At 46.5% G+C, this 21801-nt stretch overlaps 2 protein-coding genes across 2 annotated transcripts in view; one reads left to right on the top strand and one right to left on the bottom strand.

Annotated features, from left to right (window-relative positions):
• Positions 1-13876, bottom strand: part of Axn (protein axin) — a 31536-nt gene extending 17660 nt beyond the window's left edge. The window contains exons 1-3 of the mRNA XM_037431393.2: positions 13719-13876; positions 3709-3894; positions 1039-1323 (exon numbers count right to left, since the gene is read on the bottom strand). Of these exons, the coding sequence (XP_037287290.2) occupies positions 1039-1323; positions 3709-3807 (384 nt within the window). The 5' untranslated portion in view covers positions 3808-3894; positions 13719-13876. The remainder of the gene's footprint in view (positions 1-1038; positions 1324-3708; positions 3895-13718) is intronic.
• A 1418-nt stretch (positions 13877-15294) lies between these two features.
• On the top strand, positions 15295-16207 carry LOC119180343 (glutathione S-transferase kappa 1). Its single transcript, XM_075869040.1, has one exon. The coding sequence runs from the start codon at positions 15445-15447 to the stop codon at positions 16123-16125; it is 681 nt and encodes a 226-aa protein (XP_075725155.1). The 5' UTR covers positions 15295-15444; the 3' UTR covers positions 16126-16207.
• The last annotated feature ends 5594 nt before the right edge of the window (positions 16208-21801 follow it).

Raw genomic sequence — 21801 nt, 5'->3', positions numbered from 1 at the left:
AAACAGGTGCCTTTTATTTCTACCAAAAACATCAAGCAAACATGCCACATCACTTCATTTTGGACAGTTCATCAACACGTGGCATAGTCACGCTTAAAGAAAAATGCGGGCAGGGGGGTTTCGCGGATTATAGAATGGCTTTGCGGACCCCCTCAGGTCCACGGACCCCCTTGCGAGAACCACTGCTGTGGAATGTACCAACAGCCGATTTTTTTCTAAACGCATTCAACCACTTTTAACGAACTGTACTGCACTGTACTATTATTGACAGCATAATCATGCATTTATCAGAGATATACAATGCTTCCCTTTCTGTTCAAGGTCTCAGGGGGTAAAATTACGCTACTCATTGCAATTTTCTTGCACTGTTTTTCGTAAATTGTTATAAAAATGTTCTAATGTATGCTGTTTGCGTGGTTTGCTACAGCTGTTTTTTGTATGGTGTATTGGCAATTTTCCCGAATGTCACCATGTCTCTGTGATTCTGTGTATTTATGTTGCTTTTGCAGCATAAAGTTTTGTCAGCCTATTCCTGCTTAAGGCCTGGTAAACAAGTCAGCCTAAACGCACTAAATAAATAAATGAAAAGTCTGAAATCTCCTTTGAGTGTGAATATTCAGAGCAAGAAATTAGTTGGCGACTAATATATTTTCTTGCATCCCAAGTAATATGAATAAAAGTTGTGCTATTTGATCTTAGCAAGTCATTAAAACAATTTGCCTTAGCCATACTTGAAGCTAACTTTCTAAAATAAGTCCAGTTGCAAGTGAGCATTGTCTTTTTTTCTTTCCACTCCCCATATTGAAACTGTTCATTAAGCTTTTAGTTATTCTATGATGAATGTGCCTATTTGTGGACACCCATTTCTACTCTTTGAAAAATGAAATTCGTGCTATAATGCCTTTTCTTAATCCCTTTTGGTGGCATGTGAAAAAAAGGATTTTGAAAGCTGTACACATTTTTTGCCTACACCTTTGTTTGGCAGTGAAGAGGGTAATGAAGGAAAATAAAGACTGAAGAGTTGCGCATCGCCCTCACCTGTAACTGGACAGATGGCTCGGGGCAGGAGCGAAGGCCATTGCAGGCAAACCAGAAGTACAGTCCGTGTTTCTCGGCCCCTTCCTGTTCGAGGAACTGCTCGAAGAGGCGCAGGCCCTCCAGGTCAACCAGCAGGCTTCGTAGGTCCTGTGCCCAACGGAGCGGTCCCCCGGTCGCCGTCGAGGAACCCGCCGCCGCCCGGCCGCTGTCGGACGCCGTAGAGGCCAATCCGCAGCTGGAACCGCGACCGACGGAGGAAGAGTAACCCATTTCCTCCGGAAACCCCTGCAAGTAAGAAAAACAAAGAAAAGCATGCCTTCAAAGGGGCTCCGCAGCACTTTTTGAACGTAGTCCGAAAATCCTGCCGATTAGTAGTCAGCTCTTACGAACTAGAGAGCTGCACTTTGTAGCACCGCAGGCAGTGTGGAACTGCAGTCCGCGAAAAATAATTTAGGTGTGGACACTCTCCTGCGCCACAACAGAGAGCCGCATCCAAATAATGTTCCGCGACATGCACTGGTCGCAGTTGCGTGGGGGGCGCTGCGACATGCGGGGCGGAAAGGCGGCAAAAAAGCTGAACATTATCTACCCCTGTCATACGCAGCAACGTAAGTGCACTTCGAGCGAGTACACTTAGCCGCGAGTGTCACTCGAGAAAATTTAGTGTCACTCGCTGCAAAGTACACTTTCCAGCAAGTGCGTCCCACATCCTCACTTCGCTGCTACGAGGTACCAGTGGCTTTCACAAAAGTACGCTGTTGCCTAAAGCCGCGCTCATACTACTTTTAAACTATTGCTTTCGTTATAAAGGATTCTGCTATGTATTAAAACAAGTAAATCGGCAAGAATTAGCACTACGCTCACCCTCAAGCAGTTTGCGGCCACGTCCGCTAGGGGGATACAACAGCACATGCTGTGCAATGGCTGTGTCCCATCGCGTTGTTTATTTCCACGCACACTTGCAAATTTGTAGGAGAGCCATTTTCTAGTCGTTTACGACAGCGTGTGCCACTGGTGCTACTTCCGCCAAGACAACGTGGTCCGACATAACAAATATATATTGCGCTACAAACCCAACAAATGCTACTGTCATCGTTTCCAAAGTACACTTCGCTTGCTCATGTAGCAGCTAACCGCCAAAATGACAGTTCGTATGCGTGAGTACATTCTCTCAAAATGCACTTAAGTTGCCACGTGAGACAGGGGTATTATTTTTCTTACACCGTCGAGAAACATGCAAATAAACTTGAAAGCCAGCTAAAAATTGCTTCCTCTACCCTTAACAAATGATGCCACATACACAAACTAACAGTTTTAAGTCTTCTTTCTGACAGTCACACTGAGTTTCATCGATTTACACGTCCAGGACGGGCCCGGACGCCAGCGCCGCATTCGTTTTTCTCGGGGACCAACTGGAAGCTCCGCCCACTGGTCCGGGATCGCTCGGGTGCATGTTCATTTTTCACGTGCCTGGTGGCTTGCGGGCGGCCCGGGACCGTCCGAACAATTTCTTTCGGGCAGCTGGCAGACGACAGCGCGGTGAGCATACTGTGCTGCCATCTTAAGTTAGACACGGGAAATTTTCTATGTGCTTTTGCTATCTCTTTGCTTTTCTGTCCGCTTCTCGCATGTTTCTGGAATTCGATTTGTTAGTGCACCCAGTTCTTGCCATCGGTGTTCTGAGCCACGCCGAGCATGTGTGTATTCCCGAAGGTCGGGCAAACACCCGTTATACCCGCTGGTAGAAACAGCAGCGGTGGAACGACCGTGCCTCTCTACGATGCGCACGCGCTCGAGTAGTTCACTTACAGTAAGTTGCATCACAACAGAAACAGGTATGATTCACTACCTAACTACTGTTTAGGTTGGAATCGGGTCAGCGTTGTGGCCTGTGTTTGAGCTATGGAGGGAGCAGACGGCTTAGCCTGGCATAGCAGACGCCACACTGGATGAAGTCAGCATCAAGCGCGCAGATGTCCCGAGCCAGCCCGAGGCCGCTCGGGCTGGCTCGGGACTTTTAGATCACGTGCATGTGACGTAGCCACCTGTGAGCCGAGGCGTCTGCAGGCCATCCGCGAGTGATCCGGGACTTGGTAAATCGATGAAGCTCACTGACTCTTTCGAATCGTTGCACTCCCCGTTTCACTCACCCCATAACTCATTTTTCTAATATATATCTATTGTGTGCAATGGCCCTTGTTGCAAGGAGCAGTAACAAGCTGAACTGATTAGCCTTTCTGGCTAAGATATTTAAGTACCGTCCCCCTCCCCCAAATGTTGCACTTTGCAACGCTCGCAGTCTTCCACAGCCCGTCGTTTGACAAACAAAGAATACGAGATTGCCCCCGCACGTGCCCCTTAACCTTGTTCTTGCTTTTCTGCATTTCCTTTTTCTTCCGTTTTGTACTGTGGGGTCTTGAAAGGAGAATGCCGCTCTCAGACAAAAGGTGAAGTGGACCATTCCCCACACGATATCTCTTCTCTTCTGTCCGTGCTTACTTTTTTTGACAAAAAAAAATGGCTGAAGCATATGCCTCCACACTGCCCTGCAAGAAGACAGGAGCAGCGTAACAGACAAAATGCCGCCGTCGTCGTTCACCAGCTTTTCCAGCCACACGGGTGCAATGTTTCCGAGGGCAGGGAGGAGGGTGGCAGTAGACACATGCTCACCTTTCCGGGGTCCCATGGCGGCCGTGGCGAGCCCTCGCGGTGGTACCGGCTGTCCGCGCCTTCCGCGGGGTGGCGACCTCCGGGGTCGCCATCCTCCATCCTTCCTCAGACGGGCGCCCCACTCCACCGCCAACGCCCGCCTCCCCGCCGCCTCTGAAGGAAGTCCGCCTGCCCCATGGTGCGGATCTGCGCCAGGGCAGTCGTTCATACTCACGTTGCATGTGTCTTCAGCGACCTGATCGACTAGTGGACTTCAGCCCCTTTAACATGCAGTATTTTCAATTCAAAATACAGGCTTTGCCGTAATAAAGCTGGGTATGGCAAAAAAAAAAAAAACGGTTGATCCAATCGGTACACATTACGTTTCTTCATAATAGTTTCCTCCTGCTTCGTACTGCGCTTCTAATGCAATGACCATGGCGCTGAGGCTCTCTGAAAGTCGGCTGCTGCGACTTCTCCCGGTTACTCTGCACCATCGTGAAACTCCATCAAAACGGCAACTTCTTAAGCTTCTGCTTCGCAAACAAAAAAAAAGTCTTCTAGGCTCCTACCAGTGCTAAATGAGCCCTGATACAGCCACTGATGAGAGGCAGGCATATCTTCTCCCAGAGCTCAAGAAGAGCCTGAAAGGTCATTGTCCGTTTCGACGTTTGCACCTTCCAACAAGCTGTCACAGAGTCTCTGAAAGAGTGTGCTGCAGCCAACATTCAGGGAGCCTCAGCAGCGCAAGAATCGCGTTGGAAGTAGTGTATTAAAATCCAAGTAAACTATTTTTAAAGATTTTAAGACAACACTGACACGAACCGTAAATATATAATTTTTGGATTGTTACTGCATATGAAACACTTGTTTCGAGTATTGCGATGCGTTGCAATTCATCAAATATATTTTTGATACCGCTACTTAAAAAAATGCACTTTTGTTTTCAATGCTGAGAGCTGAGGTTTCTAGTGACGTCTCATTGCAATGTGATGCGACGATAAGACTGCAACACACGATGTACTAGCGCCACATGCCATATTAACATCACTGTAAGCCGGCTCGTAGCTTGGTCAATTCTTTCAAAATCGCAAAACAAAAAAGGGAGCACAAGCACGTTTTTATAAAAAAAATTTTTTTTAACAAACCGTGAAACTATCGCTGTGCCGAGGTGACTTCATGACAGTGCTTGAAAGCTGTGCAGGAAAGCTAGCTTTGCAAAAATGTGCAGGGATCATTGTCGATCCCCCCCCCCCCCCCCCAACTTCAGATTTCTAGTTGAGAAGAAATGGGTCGACCTACAACAGGGTAAATACTATTTGTCATCTGTTCGTGATGCACAAAAAGACTGAGTGGACTGTCATCCACTGACACCGTCAGTTATTTCGTCAATTTATGTTGCATGCAGTGCGCAGATATCATAAACTCAGTGAAATAATGCTAACTCATCAGAATAATATATCGTGGTCAGCAATGAAGCTTTAAAAATCTAAGTAAACTATTTCATACTGTGGGGTCTCGGCGAGGCGAACGCTGCGCATCGCCACGCCACGCTCTTGGAGTGAACGGACACAGCAGACGCGGTCGGTACAAAGCACACAACATACATACATTTATTAACTAATTTAGATGGCGATATCGCCTGCCGAATAATACGTCAATTTTAATTAACTCGCAACCATACAAACAACATAACGCAGTGACACACTAAACACACAATAACATCATAAACACACACTAACACACCCAACACACTAACACATACCCAAGGCAGCGTCAACAACGCCTGACTTTCCACATGGGACCCCGGCGCGAAGCCCGCGGTGCCGAGCACCGGGGACCCGCGCTACAGACAACCGTTCGCGGCAGCCGCCACGCGCAGAAAAGAGCTTGCTCAACTTTAGCCCACCACCAAGGCCTGCCTTCCGCCAGGGGCCACCGCCGGTGCTACCACTCTACCAACAGTGGTACTCAAAGCGAACACAACGCCATCTATCGCCCGGCGGTGGTCACCATAGAAACAAAGCCTTGGGGCGAGACACGTGCGCCACGCGGTGCAGACAACTCTACAGGGGGGTGTACCCACAATACGTACTGTCCGACTTCCAGGTGTCGACAGCATCAACACCGAATAACAAGGAAACAGAAGTCCCTCCCGCAATGTCTCAAACTCGTGTCAGTACTCCTCTAATAATGTCTACTAATTGGATCGATTGAACCTTGTGCTCAGCTATTAATATGCTTGATCAAATCAGTACCTGCCTTGTTTAAATATTGACTTCCACATTATTCCCCATTCAATATATTTTTGTTAATTGTGTGTACCTTGGAATGGGAGAAACAAGTATCAACTTTAACTAATCTATAATTACTGTAACAGGAGATCTGCACCAAGCGGAGTACCAGCAGCGTTCTGTCCCTCGGGTGGAAAAGTGGCCTACAGAAGTTCAGAAACGAGTACTGCCATGGGCACTTCGATTTCAGACACAACCTCAGAAAGGAATCGCTGGGATACCAGCGCTCGTTACAAGATGACATAAGCACAGCACTACTAAAGAATGATGGTTTATTGCACACAACCACAGTGCAAGCACCATTGTACAAGAGAAAAGGAGGGACTCAAAATCACCGTTCCAACCTCAAATTGTGCAACAGTATCACCTACCACCACAATTGCAACAGGCATCGTACCTTCTTTTTGGCAATGCAACTAATCAGAGGTTCACAGAACTGCTGCTCCTGTACATTCTGAATGCATCTAGTTACCCTATTTGAACTGCTTGTACAACCATAAGCACGTGCATGAGAAGGGGGGGGGGGATGTCCTGATCGCCTGAAAGGAGGGAGGGAGCACTGCGAAGTACCTTTGCCCCCAACCCCAAAGGATGACCATGTGAACCATGAAATATGTGATCAAGATACACTGCAGCAATACCCAACAAACCCAAACCACCAGTTGTTAGTAGTGTTGTGTCACGGTGTTTATTTGCAGTGGACCTAGAGATGTGCAGCAGTATCAAATAGCCCACCAGCATAACATTCTATTTACTTGCATACTCTGTTTTTAAAAGTTAAATACACCGCATTCTAAGCGAGCAATAGATAGAACATGGCAAATTTCAGGGAAGGCAAATTTCCGGGAAACATCATAAGCCCAATGTCACTGCAAAATGAACAAATATTTTGAAATCCACAAAAAAAGAACTGATGATTGGGTGCCAGGACCTTACTGCAAAATTAAAAAATACAGCTTTAAAGGGGCCCTGCAACAATTTTTTAGCATGGTCAGAAAACGCTGCTAATCCGTAGTAGAGGCTCCCGAGAATGTGCAAGCCAAGTGTTATAGTGCAGCACGCAGCCTGCAATGCACAATAAATTACCAAAGTCAGCTAAAAATTGCTTTCTCTTCTCTCAACAAATGATGAAGGAAGCTCAAAAATCGCTGTAGAGGGCCTACTATCAGCCATTGGCTGGTTTGTTCGTGGCATGCTTGGTCAATACAGGCATCGCAGCAGGAGGCTGCCACTTGTCCCAACGTGCACGGGCGACCACACTGAAAAAAACCGCATATTCGATAAAAAAGAAAAAAAGTGCTAAAGGTCACGAGGTGCGCGTGACGTATATTCTTTGCCCAAGCCATCCGCCCCCTGCTTAGCTTCCAGCACTTTCGTCGGGACGAGAGAAAAGAGTGCGATTGTAGCGTGCGACAAATCTCCGCTCTTACTGGACAAATTCTTAAAATTTTTGCGGCATTGAATTCGTGAGGAAATAAGCTTTTCTAGCGAGTCCATTCCATGGTTACTTGAAAAAGTGTTTCAGGGCCCCTTTAAGCTTCTTTGCTTTTTCTTATGACGAGCCCATGATCACAAATGGACAATGAACTTTTTCTACAGTATAATATGCCAAGTTTAAGCCATTTCAGTGTCTAAAGATGGTGAAGCACTACAAGAAACTGACACAATAAAAGAACACAGGTCGTTCAGACAAGAAAAGTCGCCATTCCTAATAGCACTTCACCATCCGGAATGTACACCAAGAGGTAGATGCGACAATCTGTGCTTGAACTCTAGCCCCCTATAATGTGCATTTATATATCCGTAAAGATTGATTTTTTTTATTGATATGTGGGGTTTAACGTCCCAAAACCACCACATGATTATGAGAGACACCGTAGTGGAGGGCTCCGGAAATTTCGACAACCTGGGGTTCTTTAACGTGCACCCAAATCTGAGCACACGGGCCTACAACATTTCCGCCTCCATAGGAAATGCAGCCGCCTCAGCCAGGATTCGAACCCGCGACCTCCGGGTCCGCAGCCGAGTACCTTAGCCACTAGACCACCGCGGCGGGGCATATATCCGTAAAGTGAACAGATCTCTCCTCGTCTGTGATGTGGCCACCAAAGATGAACCAAACATGCAAGCTAGCAGTGTTTAGTGGCAGAATGCTGTGGGCATTTGGCTGCCCTTGGGAGCATGAGAAATTACGTGCACGAAAAGGCGGAGGTAGCCCCTGAAATCTCTCATTTTGTTCAGTAGTAGGTGACAACCGGAGGTGGTAATTCTCTGCCTGAAAAGGTACCAGGAAACCTTTTTTGGGGGGAGCGAACTGTACAATAACTGCTAAATCTAAGCAACGGGACACGCCACTACCTACAAAAACGAACCACTTACACCTAGAAGCCAGAGTGGAATCCCCCAATAAGCGGAGGGCAAGAGGCGGGAAACACCAAAGCCCAGCAACATCGCTCGTCCCTTTCACCACTTTTCAGAGCCACCACAGCATGGTCAAACAGCAGAAATGTGATAAGCTGGGCCATTCAGTAGTGGTTAATAGTTCCAACAGCGTAAAAATAGGAACCAGAACACAGAAGCGAAAGAATACTAACAGGCGACGACTATCAACTGGAGCTTTATTCTAAACACCACGCTAATAAATGTAAAGGACAAGATTACATAGGACAGGCATTACCACGCAACAGCATTATTATAAGTAGTAATATTTGAGTTCTACGTTGCAAAACCATGGCATCGTTATGAGAGACGTAACGGAGGTCTTTGAAATTTTGGCATCAGGTGTTGGTTAACATGCACTGACACTGTGCAGTACACACATCGAAATGAGACCAGCTTAGGCCACCATAATTACAACTATCATTACATTATTAATATTACATTATTAGAAGTATCACTATGATTGCCCCTTCTCCTGTCATGCAATCTGTGCAAGTTATCTCAACTTGCCCTTTAATTGGCCTGTATTTTGGATTAAACCTCCATTTGATAGTCTGCGCCTGCTTGTATTGCTTCCCCTCTTTTGTGTTTTCGGTCGTTTTCTGGCACTGTTTGAGCCACGGTAAAAGCCTGCTTTCGTTCCTGTGCACTGTTCAGCAGAAACACGTGCCTCAACCCAGCCTAAGGGCAATGAAAAGAGTACAGCGAGTCTCGCACTGCACGCCCTGCTTGTATAACGTACGGATAGCTCACGATAATGGTGCGTCGACGAAAGCAACTGCGAGCAGGAGAGCTTCACTTTGCAAAGGGATTCCCAAGTTGTGCCGTTTAACCTTTCCCCCAAAATTCCGTTGCCGGCAGAGCTCAAGTGGGTGGGTAAAAAACGGGGCTGCTCCATCATCATTTTTACGGAAAGCTTCCCCATGCTCATTGTAAATACAACGAGTGTTACATCTCCCGAACTCCCCCGGTGTTCACACTGAAATTTAACCCTTCGAAGTCCAAAACCAATATCCACCTTCCATCTGTTCAGGTACAGAACCAGCAAAAGCAAAGCTTAAGGAGAGGGAAAAAAACCTTACTTGTCCTTTTAAAGATGGTGCATAATGCCGTGAGAAAATGCACGTGAATCAACCATAAACGTTTGTCCGACAAGCTGTAATCAACAATGAACCACTTTGGCCATAGTTTCCTACAATATCTACTAGAGGCAAGCCCCGTGACTTGCATAATCTTTACGCACGCAGCTTTGAACCAACTAGTGGCTTCGTTTATTCTGCCTTGGATAAAAGAGTGCATCGACGAGTAGTTCATCACCCGATTTGAAGTAGTGAGCCTAAGCAGGTAAAGGTGCCGAGGTAAAACCACTGAACGTTTGCTGAACTTTGTCTTGCAGCAAAGCCACCGCAGGTGGCAGGCAGTCAAAATAATGAAGCTTGGACAGATACCTAAGCTACCCATCATTCTTTTGCTGGCCAAGTTGCCATGCATTGCGGCTCCCACAGATACTAACGCCAGATTTCCGTTTAGCGTATTTGAAACGTTATGACTAACCATATGGGATTGTTGGTAGGGGCGGGACCACAGATCAGGAAGGGATTAATTTCTTTTTTGATGCAATGACCTCGTAGGGAAATTGCTGTTATTGAGATACTAAGACAATGAGGCCAGTCCGCTTGTTTCCACTAGTATCATGCAGCAACAAGAGACTCACCGTAAAATTCGCTCACCTCTAAATGCTCAGAGATGAGCTTCATCAAGAAATTCAGGATTACCCTGCCACGGACTACCAGATAGCCTGAACTGGATTTCAATCTAAGCGCGCCTAGTGCGCACGCGGAAGCACTTTCGACACCTCCTCTCTGCCGCATATGCATCCGCACGGCCAATCAGAACAAAGCATCCGACGCGCCAACGCAGGCTCCGCCCCCTCAGCGATCGCAACGCCACCAGTGGAGAAAAAAATGAATAGGAAAACGCCCCGTTCCCTGTCCACACGAAGTTACACGCTAGAGCGACCATTCGAGTACCGATCCCCGAACGGCGACATCCGGGTACGCACAAATAATTGTTATAGAAGGAGGGGGAAAAAAATGTTACAATAAATGACCGATTCCAAGTACGAGCGCGGCGGAGCTATGCACCGTTGCAAACGGAGGTGACGTGCACCGATCCGCGCCGCGATAAAATTTTAGTCGTGATTGATTGATTGATATGTGGGGTTTAACGTCCCAAAACCACCATATGATTATGAGAGACGCCGTAGTGGAGGTCTCCGGAAATTTTGACCACCCGGGGTTCTTTAACGTGCACCCAAATCTGAGCACACGGGCCTACATTTCCGCCTCCATCGGAAATGCAGCCGCCGCAGCCGGGATTCGAACCCGCGACCTGCGGGTCAGCAGCCGAAAAATTTTAGTCGTTAAACCTCTGTTTCATTAACTGCTAATCAGTTCACACGATCTTAGAAGTTCTGAAATGTTTTTTTTTTTTATTTTTCGAGAAAAGCAGCCTTTTTTTTGCGGTATGTCAGCGCCTTTATTGGTTGTTATAAGCATCCGAATGCTTTTGAAATCGCGCCCGATACGCTTGACGACAACCCATTCAATATGATGACGCTGAAGCCAATGAAGTCAGCGCAGCACACAAAAAGGAATCAACAGCTGCGGCTCAAAAGTGGGATGCCTCGCAGAACAGTTGTTCCAGAGCGCGCGAACGGAAGTCGGACTCGCGAATGCAGCTATACTGAAAATCCGAACACTTGTGTTAGTTATACTTGACAACTCGCTCGTAAGTTAAATTCGGACTGCTTGGAATAAGCTTGACTATGGAAGCAACAATACATTTCGCGTAAGGGAGGAGGGATGAAACGAAGATAAAGTAGGCGCTTCATTGTATTTTCCCGTACCCTTTTCACTTTTGACAAAATTTATTTTGCGCCTTAATACAGTGAGCTAAGTATTCTGAGTCCCAACAGGCTTAAAAAGAAATCCTTTTAAGTGAAATTCGACAGTTTCGGGCATTAGAAAAAAAAAAATACGATTGTGATAGAAACACGCCTTGGTGGAGAAGTCTGGAATTAGGTTTAGACCACACGAAGGTTCTTTCAAGCGGACAAATCTTGCTACAGGGGCGATCTAAGGTCCTTTTGAAAGGCGGCCTGGAGCCGAACCCACGACCTCAGGCTTAACAAGCACACCACCCGCTAGGCTACACCAGCGGGTGCCCACAATAAGCAATCCTCGCGAAATTCAACGGCTGCGAAAACGCGACGCGATATTAGTCTATCCACGAATCAACCAAATAGTATGCGAACTTATCCGCATTTGGCTCACCCGAGATAGCGGTACTGCCGCGCCGCTATCGCGAGTACATCCTCAAAAATGGAGAGCCCTCGGCGCCAACGCGCGTCGTTTCGTAACTCCGACAAAAAAATTCGATTTTATCGCGACGCGAGGACGGCCCGGACCACCCACGCTGCATATATTTTATTATTCATATTTTCGCGTCGTCTGCTACGCGCCGACGCGATTTGCCCCCCTCGGGGCCATCCACAATACCCGAAACAAGAGATCAATCCACCAATAAGAAAATCCTCGTACCGTCAACGAACGGCTCAAAGCGGCATGGCAGCACACACGTTTCGAATGCGCGTTTTTTTTCATAAACCGAACTTGAGGAACTTCTATATCAAAAACATCGCGCGGTGACCACAATCCGCGAAAATTAAAAATCAATCTGCCTCAATACACACACACAGCATGTTCCATAAACCGAACTACAGAAACTTTTCATATCAAAATCATCGCGCTATGCGGTTCGTGGTGGGTTAAAGCAACAAAAAAAAAAAATATCGACAAACCGTGCTCGGAAATTTCGATCTCGTTAGAGCACACCCTCCGGGCATGGAGTTCGCGGTTTTTTCGAAGATGCGGTTTTGGAAGCTCGAGAGGGCACTCAAAATGTATCCATCCTTCCCCGCTTGTCTCCGAAACGCTAAAACCATTGTTAGGCGCGCGCGCACCCCACAATCCGAGCACCACTTTCAGTGCTCTCCAAAAATATCAGGGATGTGCATTGTTTCGAGTGTGCTTAAACCTCCCGATAGAAACTAAATTAAAAAAAAAAAAAACGCTCACGTAAGCACTTACGCGGCCGTATTAACCGAAACGAGGTGGCACTTCAATCGCCGCTGGCTTCTACGAAGCTATCGCGGAAGCTGCTCTTTGGTTCCCGTGTTATTTCTGGTTTCTTTAGGCACGCTACAGTGTACTAGTACACTGTAGTCACACCATGAACGAGAAATCACGCGGGTGCTTACGATACGAGATTAGATATTCGTCCCCCGACACGATAGTTTGCCTTTAACACCAGACTATCGGTAAAAGAAGCGATATGTCATCAGATGTGTTTAAGCGTGCAGTTATGACCGCGCTGTGTCAATCTACCGGGAGTGTTGAGAAAGTTCAAGGCGTTGAACGCAACAGGTAACACAGTTTAGCCATTACGTTCGACATTAGACGCCTTGCCCATCAGACTTGGGTAACAAAGTTATTGGCGTAAGATGCGATTAACTACACTCAGCGTACGCCAGATTAAGTCGACACGTTTTAAGTTTGCAGAGATACCAGTAATTTCTCGATGAATTCGCGCAGTTTTGAACATCGTTACCACCTAAAAGCGCTTACAGACAAGTTCAATAACATCGTAGGGGCGGCGTTTGCTCCAGCTACTCGAGTGCCACAGACTTAATTACGTTTGTGTTTCGAACTGGTGTAAAGCTTCATGCGTTAATTGCCAACGGGGAGGTGGTATCGCTGCTCAAAAAACAATGTGCGAAAATCTCTTGTAAGACAGCAAATACACCATTGGCACGTTCGCCTGAGAAGAGCCAGCACCTACGGGGATGAGTCGGTGAACAAAAAAGCAACCAATGCGTGGCGCACCCAGGTAAGACCACCAGAAAGTTGCGCACTGCCGTTTTGACTCGGGCAGTTTGAAACCGAATCACGGTAGCCGGAATAAACGATAAGTACTCAGCGCAATAGGCCTAGCCTTAGAGTTGATACACGAAAGCTGGTCGCATGTTCAGAGTGCGGCTGGCCAACTTTTGCTTTCGACTTTTACTTCCAGTAGCGACGCAGCAAAACTTCGAGAACTTTGGAGCGTAGGACACCGCAAAAGTTTCGGCACGAAGTTTTCTAGTTAGCCTGTATCGAAACTGCTGCGAAAGTAGGAGCAGTGTTTCGTGCAGACACCGAACTTGGACACAGCGCAATCCTCAGGCATTCTACTCACCGGTGTTCGTTGCTCAAGCTCTCGCTAGACGGGCCGAAGAGATGAAAAAAACAGAAGCGAAAACGAGTGCTAGGCCTAGCGCTTGCGCACGCCAGCACGGGCACGGTGCGTCGTGACGATCCCAACCGCTTGCGTAGTCGTCTTCGGCAAGTACCGCCCGAACCTCGAGAACGAGCTGTAACCACAATCACTAAACTTCAACGCCAAATCCCGCACTGCGAATTCCGTCCCCCACCATCGCCGCACATGTCCACGACGGCGCCATACTCCACCAACACCGCCGCCAACGTCATGCAAAAAACGGCCCAATCACGACGCCCGCTAGTTAAACGTCATCGTTCTGGCGGACCAATCGGAAATTTTGAATGGAACAAATACCGCCGGTATCCGCGGTTCAAATTTTCTTAATGAGCGCCGTACGGCCCCGCGCTTTTGTTTTGCGTGGCAGTGAGTTTAATTGACCGTTTCGTTTCAGCGCGCAAATTGAAAGGATTTGGCCGCTTCTATTGGAAAGGCGGTTGGACTTCCTTCGCTGTCCGAGAATTCTTGGTACGCTTCAAGTGTGTTTTTGTAAAAGCAACCGCGGGCTCGCGCGGAATGCCTTCTCAGAACCACATTTTGTACTAGCCGACGGCTTTTCAAATAGTGAAGCCCTGTCAAGCAACCCCAAAGACGTACCGCTCTCTGTTTGTCCCCCCTAAACCCGCTTTCTATTTTTTTTTAAACTGGTTCGTCGGTTCTGCCGAGGAACTCTCCTTCCTACTTCAGTAGCACGTGTTTTGGCCAGAAGCGTGAAAGAAGCCCGCACGTGCTCAACAGGCGTCAAAAATTGAGCAGTCCAAGCAAGCGAGAAAGTGTAGGGGGGAGCCTTGCTGCCGGGGCCGGCGAATCTGATTACGATTAAAGCTCTGCCTAGCTCTGCCCTTTGCTTGCAGCGAAGAACAGGCTCGGCGAGCGGCGGCGAAGCGACCGACCCTCTCTACATTTTTTCCTTGTACACTTTGTTGACTGCCTGCGGCAAGGAGGGGCGGCTACGCTTTGAAGATCAAAGGCAAGTCGCCGCCAACGTTTCACACGCACGACGGCAACCGCCCCGAGGGAACCAACACGTTGAAAAACAAAAATAATAAAACACGAAATGTCCCAACCGCTCTTAGCGACGCCTTGTGGCGACGAATGTGGCTCCATGTTCGCTAGTTCAACATCTTTATTGAATTTTTGTCGGCACGTCCGCTTAACGTGAACTTCCGTTTGCAACGAAGTTATGCACGCTCGAATTGCGATGCAGGCGAGAAAACGTTAGCCTACTATTCGACAGTCAAATTCGCAGTTTATCGGGGCGTGTTCAAAAAGTAACTCATGATTGCTGGCATAAAATTTGATGCGGAGCGCAATTTACTGCAAAGAACTTGACCGCTTTGGCTTCCTTAAACAAGTTTATAAAGTAGTACAAATATTATCAATACGAGCCGTGCTTCTAACCACGACCGCTTTGAACAAGCCACTAAAGATCCAGTAGCAGACGACAAAGCTACGACGTCTAGCTGTTTGTTTATCGTGCGCATTCTAGCTGTATGCGATAACAGTTGATAACGCTCCATCGAAACCAAGACAAGCTGCATTGCTCGGTGGAGACGCCAGAGAAACGAGAAGCAATGAGTTCTTTTATCGACTAAATCCGGTTCGACTTTGCGTTTGGCTTGATGTCGCGCGCACGTACGTAAACATGGCGGTTTCCCGTGTGACGGTCGAACTGTTCTACGATGTCATCTCTCCTTATTCCTACCTGGCGTTCGAAACCCTGACGCGCTACAGGGCGCCGTGGAACCTGGACCTCAAGCTGAAGCCTTTCTTCCTGGGCGGCGTCATGAAGGAGTCCAACAACAGACCTCCGTCGCTGGTGCCCAACAAGGCGTCCTACATGACGACGGACTTGCGTCGACTCTCGAACTTCTACGGCGTGCCCATCAAGCCGCCCGACTTCTTCCTGGAGTTCATCACGACCAAGTCGACGATCAAGCCGCAGCGGTTCCTCATCGCGCTGGACATGAAGTACCCTCAGCACCTGGAGGAAGTGTCGCGAGGATTTTGGAAGCGCTTCTACCAGGACAACAAGGACATCGCCGAAGAGGACAGCGTAGCCGAGGTCGGTCGCGCCGCGGGAATGCAGGAGGACGCGATTAAGGACGCCCTCGCCATGATCAAGGAGGATCGAGTCAAGAAGGCGCTACTGGAAAACACGAAACTCGCGGTGGACGAGTACAGAGCGTTCGGAGCGCCCACGATCGTGGCGCACGTAGCGGGCAAACCCGAGGTGTTCTTCGGCAGCGACAGGTTCGAAGTGATGGCACACGTCATGGGAAAGAAGTGGCTCGGTCCGAAACCGGCCGAAGCTGCCAAGCTGTGATACGCGCGCACAGTTTTGTAGCAACATTACTTTATATACCATGTATATAAGCACAATATTATAAACGCGGCTAGCTTGGTTGCTTGTTCCTCGTTTCTTTGCCTCTACCCACTACGGTGGCTCCACCATCAAATCTGTGGTTAGCGTATGGGCGAAACCTTTTAAATTGAGATGGAGGACGACCGAAAAATAGATTGGTCGCCTAGAGTATAAGCAAACGCAGAACCGCGAGTTGGTGGATGTTCATCGTGGGATATTTTAGAGCGCATCGGGTTAAATACGGACAGAGAAGGGACACAGCACTGTGTCCCTTCTCTGTCCGTATCTAACCCGTTGCGCTGCAAAATATTCCACGAAGTATAAGCAAAAACTGAAGAACGTCTAGTTCACGCAGAAATAAGAATAATACAGTTATATGGAAAACAGTCGAATATTGAGAAAAATTTCGAAGTACGTAATATTGATTGGGAATAAATTAACAAAGAGTTATTGTGTCACCAAGAAACCTGAATATGCCTAAGCAGATGTTCCTGTTGCTGTAGTCCATAGAAGATGGCCAAAGGGAGAGAAAAATTTGAGAATTCAGACTAATTCCCAGGTGTCTGAATAAAAGCACCCGTTAGTGCAAATGTTTTTTTTTTTTTTTCAGATAACATTGGGTTAGAAAAGGAGCATGTGCGCTCGGATAACGGACAGCATGCACACTCGGCGTGCATACATTCTAGGGTGAACAAGTGTTTCATGAGCAATATGCGAGTTCCAAATATGAGCGTATGTGTTGACACAAGCTAACGGTACGTCCTGCTTCTGTTTCCGTTACTGTGCGAGGTTGCACCACTCCCACACGGCTGCTCTGTGCCGACCATAATAGAGTATGTGCGCTTTGAATTGCCTGCTGCATTGTTACAGTATGTGTTATCAGGAATTTGATATGTCTATAGCTTTTAGCTCAAGTTTCTACAAGCCAGACAGGATGCTTTTACAGCATAAGTGTATATGACCGTGAAACCGCAATTTGTCCATTCCACGTGTGCAAAAAGCTACTAGCAATCTGCTGCAGAAATTGGGCAAGCCTCCCCTACCCGCCTCTGGTCCACTAATAATAAAGATGGGAAGACGCATTCGGTAAACACCATAAGGTTTCTGGACAAATGTAGCCAATGCCCCGCCACGGTGGTCTAGTGGTTAAGGTACTCGGCTGCTGACCCGCAGGTCGCGGGATCAAATCTCGGCTGTGGCGGCTGCATTTCCGATGGAGGCGGAAATGTTGTAGGCCCGTGTACTCAGATTTGGGTGCACGTTAAAGAACCCCAGGTGGTCTAAATTTCTGGAGCCCTCCACTGCGGCGTCTCTCATAATCATATGGTGGTTTTGAGACGTTAAACCCCACAAATAAATCAATCAATCAAATGTAGCCAATAATTGAGAATGACTAACGCATGGGGTCGTGGGTTCACTGATTAACCATCTGTAAGGTGTGCTTGGGCAATGACCGTTTTAATAGTCATTGATGTATTGCCATGAAGTATTGCTGGTGATGAGTTTTAGTCAAGTTGATGGTATTATGACACCAACATCAGTTAGTTTATACATTCATGGAATTAAGTTTTTTTGTGAATCTTAAACGCACAGCTCAGATGTGGGGATGGAGGAGTACCTGTCTTTTGTGTTAGCCATTATAATGAGCAACTTAGTGGCTGTAATGAGTATCATAATTGAGACAGATTGCATCAGAAGTGTACTATGTGCTGATATGATTACGTGGGAAAACAAATTTTCAACTAGTGTGTGCACACTAGAGCCCATGCTGGAATGCTACTTATATAGACTTTAAAACATTTTCCTGCACTACTTGGCCCCATCAGGGCTTGTGCCTTGGTATATTGGTGTGTATATTTTTGTACTAATGTTCAAATGCATATTATTCAAGTTTCAATAAATTGATTATCTACTGAGAACACTTGCAATGGCTTGTGCAACCTTTGGTCAAAACTTTATACGATTGCAGCTGCCCTAAATATTCTACTACACCTGAAGAACGAAGTATTGGTTGACAAATATGCACCAAATTTATCTGTTGCACTGATATACAGTGCAAGTAGATCTGAATAACAAAAATAAGCAATCTGTTTAAGCAAGCGCCAGTGAATTACAAGCATAGCCCTTAGACCATCCTGTTTGTAACATTCATTCATATACGAAGGCCAAACACCTTTTCGTTTTACAATGCACAGGTGCAAAAGTGTCACACCTGAAGTTTTCAAAATGCCTCAAAGTGGAATTCAAGCACAAAAACCCAGAAAAGCATAAATGAAATGCCCTAGCACACACAGTTTACATTACACACGACGAGACACGATGTTAGCAAGGAGACCTAACATGACATTTCTGTTAAATATTTCATTGAATTCACAAAGTCCTATGTCACAGTGCACACAGTTACAGATCCAACTGGGCAAAATTTTATCGACAAGAAGTCTCTACAAATTTGACTGCAGTAAACCAAGTCTTCTGCAGTCAGCACTACTAGCGCAAATTTATTTTTTGGGCTCAGCTTTACTAGTATTCCAAATGCATCGCTCCTTCCGAGTTTTGTCAAGCCCAGTCAAGCTATTTTATCTGGTTAATCACACGATCAGTGGCGACAAACATTGCAGAAATTTAGTTGGATGGTTGAAGTCGGACAAATTTTGGACACGAAAAAAAATTTTGCACAGTACCATTTCGAGTCGGTGTAATGGCCGTGCTTGCAATAATCATCGCCAATAATTTTTCTGTATATTAAGGTTTTGAAGAAAGTCGCGCAACTTGAACTGGGTGGCACACAGATCACACCGCAGAGCTGGTGCCCCCTATCCGGTCCTGGCTTCGCTAAGCTTTTACACCCTCACTAGTGTTTCCCACTTTGTGCTTTACTATACATGGCTTTCCATTTCTCTGTGTTTGTATGTTTTGCTTTGCTTTTCATGCCTTTATCTCTGTAGCCATTCTTTGGCCTTCTACCATTTTCTCTCTCTCTGTACTTGTTCTCCCCTCCTCTTATTCACCTGCCTTTCCCATCCCCTTCCTATGTTATATAAGGATATGTTATGCTCTGGCCTGGCTGCCTGGCTGGCAGAGTGGTCACAGCTAGGCTTGTGCAAATAGTGAATTCTAGGTTCGAGGCAAATAGTGATTTTGGTCAAATAATTTCAAATCTAATAATATATAAGCATATTATAAGGAAAGATGAACCCAACAAACCCACACAATGTTTTTTTTTTTAAGAATTACAACGACACCTGTGCAAATGCCATTCCTTTTGGTTCAAAGGAGGTGAAAACAGTGTTGAATAGCAGCAGGATACGACTTTTGGTACAACGCAAGTGATAACCTGCAAAATATGCCCATTGAAAATTTACTATACTTACAGCTTTTAAAATTTAAAAATGATCAATGGATTTGAGGGTAATATGTTCGTTTAACCTTAAAGTGGAGCTTCGCAGCAGAGCGAATTTCTCCCGATGAAGTGATCTCACGGTTCAGCACCCCCTCCCCGTAATGAAACCACCTTCACGGAAAGTTACATGCAGATTTTTGTACACCTAGATAGGTGCTTTCACGGCTTAGCAAGCCGCAACTGCAGTGAAACCACCTTGGCAGGAGGTCACATGTGGGTTAATATATGCCTATTCTATTTCGAATATTTCTAAATTTTCAAGAATGTAACCCATTCGAATGCAGTAATATTTGTTTGAATATTCGCACAAGATTAGTTACGATACTTTCATTGGTATGCAGGTTGGAATTCTGTATGGCGAACAATTTTTTTTTTTTCATTGGGCAGGTAAACGCAGCAGGCCACGTGGGCATGCGAAACTTTGACATGGGCACTACGCTGCATTGAGAGCCATCACACGCCAAGCCACAGACACGGGAGAAGAAATCGCATATAACGCAAGCAACCAGCCTACTAAACTCGCGACGTAGGTTTGTTCACACTCCCACCACACTGATATTGGGGTCGCGCGGGTCTTCACAACTCGCTCAGTTGTGCGACATGCAACCTAAACTTGATTTTAAGTATGTTCTAGGCTAAACTTGTCCTTAATATTTTGTAACGTGTACGTCTCTAGATAAATCTATCTTACTCATTATACCGTCTTCGAAATTTCGTGTCGGTGCTCTTTTAATCAAGCACCCAACTGTCAACGTCATGTGACAGCAAAAGAGTTGACTGTTGGTCGAGTTGGCGTTTCGATACAGAAACCATTGCGAGGCCGCAACTAAACGCACCATACAGAAAGAAACATGGGAGGACAGGCACATGTTCTCGTCTGTTTTTTTCTGTGTGTTGCATTTAGTTCCGCCCTCACGATGGTTTTTATATCGCGTGACAGCATTACCACAAACTAGCATTAGGTTTTGCGCACAACTCGGCATAAGATGCACACACGTCAACTGCCATCTACAACACTGACCTCCTTCAAAATTCAGAACACGAGATTGCAAACACCAACGTCCAAAATCAGTAAACCAAGTCTTTATTTTGAACCACAATTCATGCCTCGAATCCACGCCAGCGACGACAGAAGCGAAGGTGGGACCCAATGAGTCACTTTGGCCAAGCCGCCATAGATGGGAGCCGTAAACAAGCTCCTACCGGCAGCTGGAAACAACAACCCAGCACCCAAACTTTCTTTAAATACATCCCACAAGCCCTCTTGGCGCCTCACCTGTTTTTGCTATTGCATGCAGGCAATTGCGATGTATCACCAGAACATACAACACTCATGAGCTATTAAAAAAATATTGAGAACGATGCAAACAGCACTGATTGCATTTTTTTTTTTTTGCGATTGCTACGGAAGCTGCTGTACATTTCCTGTCGCACTAAACACTGGTTTAGTGCGACAGAGGAAACACAAGGAAGAGTTCGACTATCTGAACTAGAGACAAAACAAAGCTGCTTGAAGGAGTTCTCGATGTGCAAGAACTTGTGCTACTTTTTTTTTTTTAACGAATATGGTGTGCACTTTTCCGATTGTCGACGTGCGAGAACGTTTGCATCCCGTAGAAATAAAAGGACGGTTGAGACGTTCGTGTTACGCTGTCAACGCTTCCACGTTCAGACCGACCTGCTGCGTGATGCACAGCTTCCAATTCATTCCTACATATATGATTATACTTCCGGTACATGGCTAACAAACGCTGGGTAGTACTGAAATGCACGCAAGTGCAACTTTAGAATCCGTTTCCTTTCGCCATCCTTCAAACACACACTCAACACAGAAGAAAAAAGAAATCTCGTAACCGAAATGATAAGTTGTCCCTACACTCAAAAAATAGAGAGAGAGGAACACACTCTTTTCATTTTTGCTGAAAACTGTACACAAGTTGTCGACCGGCCCACCCTAACATGACCCTTTCTGAACCACCAGCTTTCATTCACTCGGTGAGAACGAAAAAGTGCAAAAGTGACATTCCACACACTCATATCGAGGCAAGAGACTCAACACGATGAAAGCATTGGAAAGCCTACACAACACAGCCGCTGCAACATCGTCGCACTCCATAATACGTCTAGCAGCTAAAGGGAGAGAAGGGCTTGCAGATAGCCGCGTGCAGGTCCAGCATTGCTCTGCCTTCACAGGCGTCTTCGACGGGACGTGATTGTGGGTTTTGAGGGACAACAGA

Source organism: Rhipicephalus microplus, chromosome 7 (assembly GCF_043290135.1).
Source record: "Rhipicephalus microplus isolate Deutch F79 chromosome 7, USDA_Rmic, whole genome shotgun sequence".
Lineage (NCBI taxonomy): Eukaryota > Metazoa > Arthropoda > Arachnida > Ixodida > Ixodidae > Rhipicephalus > Rhipicephalus microplus.
This window is presented reverse-complemented; position numbering and strand designations above follow the sequence as displayed.

Coding starts and splice junctions, on each gene's coding strand:
- LOC119180343 (XM_075869040.1), top strand. CDS start 15,445: ATGGCGGTTTCCCGTGTGACGGTCGAACTGTTCTACGATGTCATCTCT.